General features: G+C 42.2%; 1 protein-coding gene across 2 annotated transcripts in view; it reads left to right on the forward strand.

Annotated features, from left to right (window-relative positions):
- The window catches only part of MGAT5B (mannosyl (alpha-1,6-)-glycoprotein beta-1,6-N-acetyl-glucosaminyltransferase, isozyme B), a 183,375-nt gene that overhangs the window by 82,897 nt on the left and 89,137 nt on the right, over positions 1-11,341 (forward strand). For both annotated transcript variants that reach the window (XM_025197428.1, XM_025197429.1), the window contains exon 4: positions 9,130-9,242. In XM_025197428.1, coding sequence (XP_025053213.1) covers positions 9,130-9,242 — 113 coding nt within the window. The remainder of the gene's footprint in view (positions 1-9,129; positions 9,243-11,341) is intronic.

The following is an 11,341-nucleotide window of genomic DNA, read 5'->3' on the forward strand; positions in this document are numbered from 1 at the left end:
TTGGAGGACTCTAAAACTCGGTTCCCAGGATCCTCGGAGTGGTTCAGACTCCGTGGTTTCGATAACTGGGTTCTAGGGTAGGGATTCGTCTGGGCTGCGATCGGTGACGGGGAGAGGCTAGAGGCCGTCGGTAAGTTGTGCCCCAGAGTTTGCTAGGCTCCGGGGGTTCGGCAATTGGAGCCTCTATCGCCTTCTTAAGAAAGATGCGCTGGGTTTGAAAGGACCCACAGCGCTTAGAGATCCGTCTCTCTGTCTTTCTCTCCAACTTGGGCGGAAACCACCCAAGCCTTTTGTACGGCTAGCCAGCCAATAGCTAGCCGCCACGTGTGCCTAAATTAAGACCGGCCAATAATGTGGCTCAAATCTCAATACAAATGGCGGGAAAACTCCTTTGCAGCGTGCATCACTAAATGCAAGAGTAATGCACAATGCAAAGAAGGCTACAGAACGGTGGGAAACACTTTTCTGCACGCGGGTTCTCCATAACAACAGAACACTCCGTCGTGCAAACGAGCTCCAATTCGGCGGGAACATAATTTAGCGGTGCCGAAGCACACACAATTAAAAAATCCACAACTTTGGGTTGTGACAAAGAGTTTCCTGCTAAGCCAAGCTGGTCTTCTGCCATACTTGCTAGTCTTCCTGCACATCAGGATGGTTTGTTCCTGCACTCTCAGTAAGACTTCTTTAAAGTACAGCCAGCTCTCCTGGACTCTTCTTGCCCTCAGACTGGCTTCCCAGGGGATCCTGCCCATGAGTTCCCTGAGCAAGTCGAAGACTGCTTTTCTGAAGTCCAGGGTCCTTACTCTGCCACTTTCCTTCCTTCCTTTCCTGAACTCACTCATCTCTATCCATTTCTATATTCCCCATCAATTCTTCCCTGTTTGTGAGCAGCAGGTCAAGAAGAACACAGGCCATGTTTGGCCTCTCCAACACTTGCACCAGGAAGTTGTCCCCAGCACTCTCCAAAATGTTCCTGCTTCATGTGTTCAGTTCAGTATTTCTACTTGCCTATAAAACATGCAAGGGGCAAAGCAAGCCCAAGGCTGAGGGAAGAAATAGCAAATGAATGGAAGCTATGGGGCTTCCCCCTGCCAGAGGTCAGTGTACAAAATTGACCGCATAGTCTTGCAGAGTCTGCTTTCATCACATGGGGGAGTCTTATTGACTGGTCAGTCCCACCCAGTGATGGACTTGTTTCCTGTGGCTGGTAGCCCTCTGCACCACTGGCTTCCCTGGCAATCCTTCAGGAAAGAGAGTCTTATTAGACTCTTTTTTACTCTTAACCAAAGGATGATTTTCTTAAGCTTAGAGCACAACTTATAAATCTTTTTTTTTTTTTTTTAAGTGAAAAATGCTATGGAAGAGCAACATTATCTTGTATTGAATTGCTATAATGCTATTATCTGCCTTGCGCTGTCAATGCACTCAGTCCTGCACAAAGCAATATCTACATAAATGTACTTTAATATATGCAATACAGATCAAAAATATGTTGCTTACATTTCAAAGATTTTAAATATGATGATGTCAGGAGTAAACAAATTACTCTGAATGATTCATGTTGGCCTTCATCCTGGAATTGAGTCCAGAACCCAGAGTCTGAATGGAACCCAACAGGGGTGAAATGATGCGTGTGTGTGTGTGAAATGACGCGCGCGCGCGTGTGTGACTCATATAAAATATGAGTCTTTACGTGTTTACTTGACTGGGACATTATGAGTGGTCTCACCCAGTAGAGTAAAACCCACTTTAATCAACAGAATAATACTCCAGAATCAGGATTTTATCTCTTCTATTATTTAGAGAATCGAGACCTTAGTTTATGAATTGAAACTCTTATTTGTTCATTCTGTTCACAAGTAGCTTATAATTTCCTAACTGCATTTGTTTGGAAACATTTTACTGGGTGGTATTGGCAAATTCTTCCTTTTCAGAGTGATTCATTGTGGCTGTATGATATTGGAGATGGTTGAAATAATGGGTCCACCTTTTCATAAACACGCATCCTTTTTTCTGTGAGTTGAAAGACTCACATGCACTGACAGTATTGGTCACTTGGTTAGTTTTGATTGGTTATGCAGATCACGTGTCATTGATTCCTTTTCCTAACTGGTTGAATGTAATTCTTAGAAATGGATGAGTTCAAAAGTGAGTCTGCATTGAACATCATCTAATACTTGTTTAAATTGAGCTGTTTCAAGAAACATTCCTGCCATGAAACACATTTGCTAGGTTATTTGTAGAGAGTGAATACAAAAGGAGCACAAATACAGCCAGAGCAAATTCAGTTCTTTATTCAAGCAGATATTCATGGAGAAAAAATTGAACTGTTTACCATAACCCAGTGATATAATGAAAAAGATTACAGAAAATAGAGATTCTGAAAAATACATTTGAATCATACTTTGTCTTGTAATATTTTTATTTTGAATTGATTTGACAGAGTTTCCTATGGAGCATAAGAATAATAGTTATATTATTCGTAAAGCTCTTCTCATCTATGGTTCTTAAAGCACTTTGCAAAGGGGAGTGAATATTATTATACTTGGGTTTTATGATGAGAAAAACCAAGATGGAGAGGCTCAAAGGGACTGACCAAATTTCACTCTGGAGCTATTTGGCAAACTCTCTTCTTAGTGCCTGAACCACTGGGGCACTTTCCTTGACTTTTCTGCTTCCTTCAGGTTCTGATACCACACTCACCACTGTAGTATCACAGCATCGTCCAGCAATGCATTAAACAGCCTGGCTGACATCCTTAACCTGCTGTTTGTTTCCCCATTCTCTCCCTAAGGGGAGAGGCGTATCCAGTGGAAGGTCTTGTTCTGGTAGGAATGTTTTCTAAGTATATGTTCCTGTGAGGAAGGGCAAGGTCAAAGAAATGCTCCCTGCCCTTAGAGCATGTCTTGGTGAGCTTGGTGATGGCCTTAGATCTGGAGGAGTTCATTTCACCATTTTGGGCCAGCTCTTGAGAAAGCTCTTCTTCCTGCGCAGATCAGTATACCCTTATTGTAGAGCAGCCCATTATGCCTCAGGGATGAAGCTGCTCACTTCAGTCTTCACCTCAGGGCTTTGTGTGCTACTTTTAGAGATGCTGGGCTCAGTTCATGGAGTGCATTGAAGATAAGGGCCAAGACCTTCAACTCTATTTAACTTTCTATGGTAAGTAATGAAAACAGATGGACAGGGTTGGTGTGCTTGCCAAGGCCTGAGTTGTTGAGAAATGCTGTAGCTCCTAAATACTGCAGCTTTCATGTGTAGGTAAAGTAAGCTAAAAATGTATGTCCTGGGAGTAAGCCTTCGGTCCTGGGATCCTACAATACGAGTCTACATGGCTTGTAACGTGGAAAATATATTTAATCATACTAAATAAACCTTATTGTTATTGCAATTATAATAATATGATATTATAAAGCTTCTTATATAATTAACTGATCTATATGAGGAGGCAGTGTGGTACACAGGTTAGAGAAGAAGGCTGGGAGTCAAGATTCCTAATCTCAGTTCTTCCACTTCTAACCTAGACTCTGGGCAGGTAACAGTCTCTGTGCTTGGTTTCCCTCTTTTTTTTCTAAAGGCAAGAATAAAATCCAGATTTGAAAAGAATGATTTGAGATATCCTGGTGAATGGCACTATACAAGCTTTAAGTAGGTGATGTTCTCGTTTAGAAAGCCTTGTTTTTTCCCCATCTGTATTGTTCTCACCAAAGTCGCTGCTTTTGGCAGTTAATAGCTAAAATTTCTGGCTGAGGAAATGAGTACGTGTGGGGTTTGTATTCCAAAGACAGCACGCGAATAGAAAGAGATTCATCTTTTCATAATGCCCCTTTTATAAAAGGCAATAAAGATGCAGTACCTTGTAAACGGGTAAACGTGCTATAACTAAACAGCTTCTGTGAAGTCAGAGACAAAGCAGGGAGAACCAAATTAATGCGTTAAAAAAAGGAACGGAAAGCTCAGCCTAAAGCTGCATTATATGGCAAATGATCTGTCAGTGGGGAAAGATATATTTTAATAGGAGTTTTTGAAACAAGATAAATACTGTATACTGTGTATTATAACCTGAGGTGTGACCTGAATCCTAATCAACGCAAGGAAATATAAATCTAAAAATAATAAAGGGAAAATCAATATTGATGCTTAGAAGTAAAAGTACTATATTTGCAGTAGTAAATGTTTTTAAGGTCCCAGGGAAATTTCATTCCAAAAAACCTACAGTAATTTACTATAGTTTCAGCAGCCCCAGAACTATTTTATGGGATTTATATTGTCACTAAAGAAGAATTTGTTTTTAAAGGCACATGGCTGTTCCCTGTATACTGGTACACCTGAAAACTGGTGGTTACCCCTTTATCTAGACTGGACTAGGAAATACTGACGTTTCAGCTGTGATATAATAGGACAGTTCTGTATAGGCAACATCTAAGGATGTTGTTAGCTGCTCTACAAAGAGATAGTAAGATAAATGGTCTGGTTGTCATTTACATAAAAGGCTTGGACGTACGCTTGCACTGCAGTAAGTTAAGAGATGACGACAGAGTTTTGGTCCGTGTTAACCTTCCTTCTACTTGCTTTTACTTTGAGGAAAGTGAAGAAACATAGCCCTATTTCAGTTCATCACTTAAGCCTCACACAGGCCTTCAAAGCAGAGTTTAAGGGAAGTGTAATTGGTCTGTAGGGCTTGTGTTGATGTACTGCACAAAGATGTGTTTTGGCCTTGGTCAGTAGTTCTAAGTCTCCTTCTCCTTTTTGATAATGATTAATGGACTTAAAATGTTCCTCTTGTGCTCAGTTATCACGTACCAGGGTAAACCACTTACCTCTTCATTCCCAGTGCGTTGAGTCATGATAAATAAAGTGGAATGTTCCACCAATCGGCCGCAAAATCCTTTGCCCTCTATGAGGGCCACAGTTTAAATATTTTATTTTCTTCTCCTCTGTTCAGGTTATAAATCATTTTAATGGTGGTTTCAGTAATTTATGCTTAACTTTCTTGTCATCTGCCTAATGGCTTAGATCAAAGCTGGACAAATTCAGAAACTTGGACTCAAGTGCTTTCTCTAAGGCCTTGGCAGACGTTCATTTGTAGAGCTATAGAGTGCTTCAGCTGCCTGCATGTCCCAGTGGCAACAGCTGTTGCTGCCTCCACAGACCAACCAGTTCTTCAGCGACAGATCAGCTGGTTGGTGGAGCAGGGCACCAGCAGCTCTGTACCAGCTCTGCTCCCTGTGGGTGTCTGGAAGTGGGGGAGAGAAGGCAGAGCACTCTGGGATGCTGGGGGTCTGAGAGGCAACATGAAACTATTGACATGTTGCATGTAGCGCTGCACAAGGTGGTGCTGCAAGGAAGTTCCTGTTTGTGGCAGTTCCACCATCTTTGTAGCACTACAAACAGCCTGGCCATATGGACACTCACTTTTTGTAACGCTAGAATGGCAACAAAAGTATAAGCACTGCAAAAGTAACGTGCATCCAAGGCCTAAGAAATGGTTATTTTGGATGAACTTGTGCACAAACCAAAATGACACAATAGGCAATTGACACAAGATTTTGCTTTGTTCCTTTATTTTGAAATAACATTTTAAACCGTTGTTCTTTGCTGCAACGTGACAAAATGCCAAGGACTGTGACAGACATTTTCTCTGTCATTATTCAGCTCCAAAATCGCTACAGGGAGCATATTTCCTTGCTTTTTTGATCCCAGCCATTTCAGTTTACATTTCATTATGAATAACCTTAGCACATTTTGCAGTGAGTCTTGCAGTACAAGCAGTGTGACATGGCTTTCTTGTTAAAAGAAACAGAAGTGTTTTTTTGCTTGAGCGCGATGATCAAAGATTTCCAAATTGTTTGTTTTTATTGCAGGAACCATTGTGGGTTGCTAGAATTGGCCATGCTGTTTGGTATGAATACAGCCTTACTTGGTGCAGATGGTGGCTTCCAATGGGGTTGTGAGGGTTTACCCCAGTTGGGAATGTAAATGTTATTGGAGCCATACTGATCCTCATTTCATTTGAATGTGATGGTTGACTGGTTCTCAGGCCTGGCTGAACTGAGCTGGTCACAGGAAATGAGAGGCAGGACAAAGGTGGCCTTAAGCCCTTGTGGCTGTATAATTTTCTGGTTGGTTCAGACTTCATGCTCTGTGTTAGAGCAGTCCCAGGGAGGAGGGAGAAAGTAGGGTCACTTATGGCTTCAGGAGGCCATGCTAGAACTTGAAAGGCTCTGAGGCATAGAGTTACTACTTCCATGCTCCTGTTCATCTTCCTATGATCCTTTCACCTAGACTGGTGCCAGAGAAGTTCCCAGATGTCTAGATCTACCAGGTTTATGTTCTCCTAGTGGTGTTAGAGCAACACAAATGGCTCTACCAGGAGATAAGTATTGGGTTAATTATTACTAAATTCAAAAGCTGGCTAAATGTTTTTTGATAGCTTCTTCCATTTAATAATTCCCCATTTGTGATGGTAGTTGGACATCTAAGGTCACTGACACTTGAGTCAAGAGGTGAAATGCGAGACATAAACTTGCAAACAATGTATGATGGTAGATGTACTTCTGAAGGTGTGAGGAAAGAGCAGGCGTGTATATGAAAACGCAGGCACCCGAGGGCAAGATAAAATAGCCTCAGACTCATCCACAGGTAGATGTACCCCTGTTGTGGAGCTGATAAGATACTTTTAATGGATGTGTCATGTGTTTGCAGCTTTTAAAAAATCTTGGCTTGCCTCAGGTTATCCAATTTATGTGTCCGTAGTTATGGCTACGCGGTGGTATTTCTTTTGCTTCTTGATGGGATGAGGATGCAGATTTAAGGGTGAGATTTTTCAAAAGCTCTCTATGCTGATTTACCAGCCTGAGCTGTCTTACCTCACTGGAGCTATCGTGATGTGTAACAGCTGTGGAACTGGTCTGGTGCTTTTGTGTGGACAGCTTCCCATGGTTATAAGAAGATTCTCATTATTTCAGTATTCAAAACAACTGGCTGTTAAAATTGACACCCTGGATTTACACCCTTCACTTGGTTGTAATGTGCCAGGGAAATGATGCCCTCTAGCTTTGTATATATGCAATTTTAAAATCCAGAACATGTGATTCACCAATGGAAATAGGAGGGTTCAATTTTGATGGTCATAAACCATCCTGGAAGGAAAAATGTGGGCTGCTTTTTGCTAGAAAATGGACTTTAAATCAACAACTGAAGCGGTGTCGGTTCATAAAACTAAGGGGATTTTTAGCCTTGAGGACAGAGGCAGTTTAAATTCTCAGCCTTCAGGTTCACTGATCTGCTCGAGAACAATCATAAAACTTTAGTGAGTAGGACTCCAAATCAGAGCATATTTTTGCACTGAGATAATTCAAGGCAGTCCTTTAGCTTTTCCTCACTAGTTATGACACTTTCTTACATTTTAATGATTTGGAGAGCTACGAAAAATCTTATGACCCCAGACATTACAGGAGGGAAAATTGTTTACCATGATACTCGAGCTCATTGAGATGTTGTTGTCTGCAGCTGGAATGGAGAGGGAAATGGTTGAAATAGAAAGATTGCCCCCGTTAAAAGCCTCTCAAGAGCAGCACTTCAGAGGCTCAGATTTCATCACCTTTCCCCAGGCTGAGGGAGATTTGGATTCACATTCAAACCTTTTTACATTGATAAAGATTGTATAGGTTCTTTGATGAAAAGGAGAATAAAACCCATTGATTTCACTGGTATGATTCACAGGGTATGGTATTGGTTGCTCAGCCCAGTTCAGCAAACCCCTTGACCGCATAGGTTAGTCCCATTTCAGTCAATGAGATTTAAATATGGGTTTAAAAAGGAGGATGTGCATTCATGCTTTGCCGAATGGGGCTATCAAAAGGTGGAGATGTCACAGCCCGATCCGGAAGGTACAGGACATGGGGTTTCTTTTTTGGATGGGACCCTATTTCCCTGGATCCATCCAACCCTGGCTTTTCATCAGCTGCTTGACAGGTGGATGTTTGGTGGGACTTGTTGCTGTTCCCCAGTTAAGGCTCTGCACAAGACTAACTCATGGAGCCTTTTTATTTTCCCTCTGTTCAAAATGGATTGCTTATCTATATGTTGATGGCAACTGCTCCTTCATTTCATGGCAAATGCCACTGCCAGAATAGTAATCAGAACCTCTTCTCTGCGTAGATGGCTAGGTCATTACGTTTGGGGGTCAGCTATTATTTATTTGCAGATTAAATGTCCTCTGGCTATACTAAACTTGAGAGCACAAATGTCATGTCCTTGCTCTTTAATTACGTGCATGCTTCCATGAGAATACCTTACAACTGCATGTTAGAGGCAATGCCATCTTCATCCTCAGCATAGCAGGTAATCAACAGAAGAAGGATGAATTTGGTGGTAGTGGGAAGTTTTAATGGCACTTACCAACTATTTCTGGGGGTTCACAAAGCTGGTCAACCCAAGCAGCATACATGTTTGACAAGGTCGTCATTTCTTCTCTCTCCTTTTACCTCTGTCACAATTCTCACACACTTTCTCTGCTTCTCCATTTTTTTTCACCTTTTCTTCCTCATGATTTTCCTTTCTTCTTTCTATTTGTATCAAATAGCTTCACCAGTTTTAGCAACCCACAAGTGTTCCTTCAGTGGAAACAAATGTAATTCAGAAATCTTTGTTCACTAAGCAGATTGCAAGCCTGGTAATTTTAGGAAGGCATTTTCAAACAGAATGTTTGAAAAGATTTGAAATAAGAGAAACTAGGTCTCCTGAACATGCACGTTATATATTTTTCTCTCTCTCGTGCCAACACACATGGATGCATGCACGCATGTGTGTGTGTGTGCGTACACCCACACACACTTACAGAGGAAATGATGATGGTCAAATCCTTCAGTCTTTACTCATTGAAAACTCCCATTCCCACAAATGCCAGTGGAATTTTTGATGGAGTGAGTACTGGAGAACTTGGTCCATCGCTGTATCCTGGAGCATTGCTAAAACTGCTGGTACGGGCTTCCCTTGGTATTGTAGTTCACAGTGTGGGAGGATAGATATTTTGGGCAGGAAGCCCTTCTTACTCTTTCTAACAAGCTTGGATGCCTTACAGGAAGGAATAATGTTTTCAGGGTTTATTTATTTACTTTTCAGGTTCCAGCCAGCAGTGGGTTTGATGGAGAGGATCCAAGCTATTGCTCAGAATGTCTCTGACATAGCAATAAAAGTAGACCAGATTCTGCGCAACAGCCTCATGAATGGAAAAGGTAAGAGTGCCTTGGGGTTCCTGACCCTCCATCTGTCCTACACACTGGATATACCCATACGCAGAGCAACATTTTAGTGCCGCACAGATTTTTTAACGGAAAATTGTTCCATATCCAACCACAAAAGGTTTGGATGAGGACACAGGAATTTGGATGCTGTACTTGTTACCCAAATCATTCATGTCTTCAAAATTAAACTGGACAAAATTAGACCGGACATCTCCTGAGAACGGGCTGCCTGGCAAGATTCATAGCACTTCCTGCATTTGACTCTGTGTGAATTTATTGCACACACAAGGTGGAGAAGTAGCAGGTCTGGGAGCCCTGTCCCCAGAGTAGGTACAGCACAAGCAAGAACACTGCTTGAATACACTTACTGCTTCATCAGTGAGTCTCCGAATTCACCTGGCAAGCCCATGTTGACGCCTAGAAGGGCAGTTCATTCTGCACAGCTGAGTCAGGACAAGGTCTCTGGTTGTCAGGAGTCAGCAGTGACTTTGGATATCTCATTTTTGAGTGCCCAACTGGAGACAATGTAATGGGGCTTGATTTTCAGAAGGCAGGTGCTTTAAGGTGGACAGGAACACGCTTTTGAAAATCTTGGCCTTATCTTCCTTGCTGGAAATAGTGACGCAGAGCAGTATATAGTGTCATGGATATATAGCCACTGGGAACTGAGCTGAGACTCCCAGAACTTTTCTCATTTTCAGAACAACACCTAGATCAACCCTATGTTAGGTATTTCTAAGATGCCCATCAATCACGCAGTTAATCCTGGCCTAAAGGGGGAGGCAGGCGGTCCTCTAAGCCGTATTCTGATGGGTCCATGGAGGATATTCTGGTATCATTTTGGCTCTGGTCCTACCCAGGAGGGAAAAACCCTCATATCTCCAAAGGTATCCAGTTTGGATCATCACACATTTTGGACCACCTGCACAGTGGAGGATTATAGGGTGCAATTTTCAAAAGAGTCCAAGACCCTTTGAATATTAATGAGTTAATGCTAGTAAAGCACCCTGACCACCTAATCAAATGAGCCTGTAGTACAGGTCCCCCTCCATGCCTGATTCATAGGGGATACCGGTTTGCTACAGCCCCACCTATACAGCATCAATACAAGCTGTTGCAACTCATGCCTTTTGGGTCACAAGATCCCCCATTCAACCTCTCGTATGTCAGCCAAGATGGTAGCCATCATACTAATATTCAGAATTGCAAAGCTGTTCCCTTAGTAAGCCATTACTTGCAGGACACACATTTATAGTCTAGTATACACACTCCCGTGGCGTGATGAGGCACACCACAGCACACTCCTAGTGTGTATAAATCGGCTGTTAGATGCACACCCTGGAGAATGCTATTGTGCTTCTAAAATAATTTAAAACATGTATTTTAGTCATGCAGCTGTAATACATTCATTTAATATTAATCCATCTAATATTAATCCTCCACCACAGGCTTGGTCTCTCAATCATCTCTTATGAGCAAGAACAAAAACAGTTAGGGCTTAAGGTGAGCAGAGAAAAGAGAAAGGACAAGTCAAGAATGTCCTAGAGCAGGCTTCTGATCCACCTAGGTTTTGCAGTGACCTTTTAGCCACAGGTATAGATATAAAAAGTATGATTACTCTATGCAGCCATTTGGTTGGGGGTCACTGAATGACCAAATATTTCATCTCAGGGTGCTCCCACTCTTAAGTAACACCCCCCTTCCCCACATTGGGTTCCTAAACATGAGTGGGCCCCTTAAATTTTTCCTAATGATGGGATAAAATCTGATCTAGAGTACTACTCTTAGCAAAGCACCCAAGGAATCAGCATGTGAGCCTGCTGCCCTCTTTGTCTCCCTGCAGAGCTGGAGCCGTTACCTTACTGAATCAAATCAGATGCCTAGAAATGGCAAACACGTTTGATTAAAAACCCAAGATTAATGCAGCGGGCATGAGAGCATTTCATGAATGGCTTCCTCGGCATGTGCTCCGGCCGTCCCTGGAGTATGAAATATTTATCATCCTGCTAATTTTTCTTCCTCTGGCCAGGGAAGCTGCCTGTTCCAAGCAGCCTCAGCTGTCTTCTCCTCCATGCTAGGATGGGTGTAGG

Source organism: Alligator sinensis, unplaced genomic scaffold (assembly GCF_000455745.1).
Source record: "Alligator sinensis unplaced genomic scaffold, ASM45574v1 scaffold400_1, whole genome shotgun sequence".
Classification (NCBI taxonomy): Eukaryota; Metazoa; Chordata; order Crocodylia; family Alligatoridae; genus Alligator; species Alligator sinensis.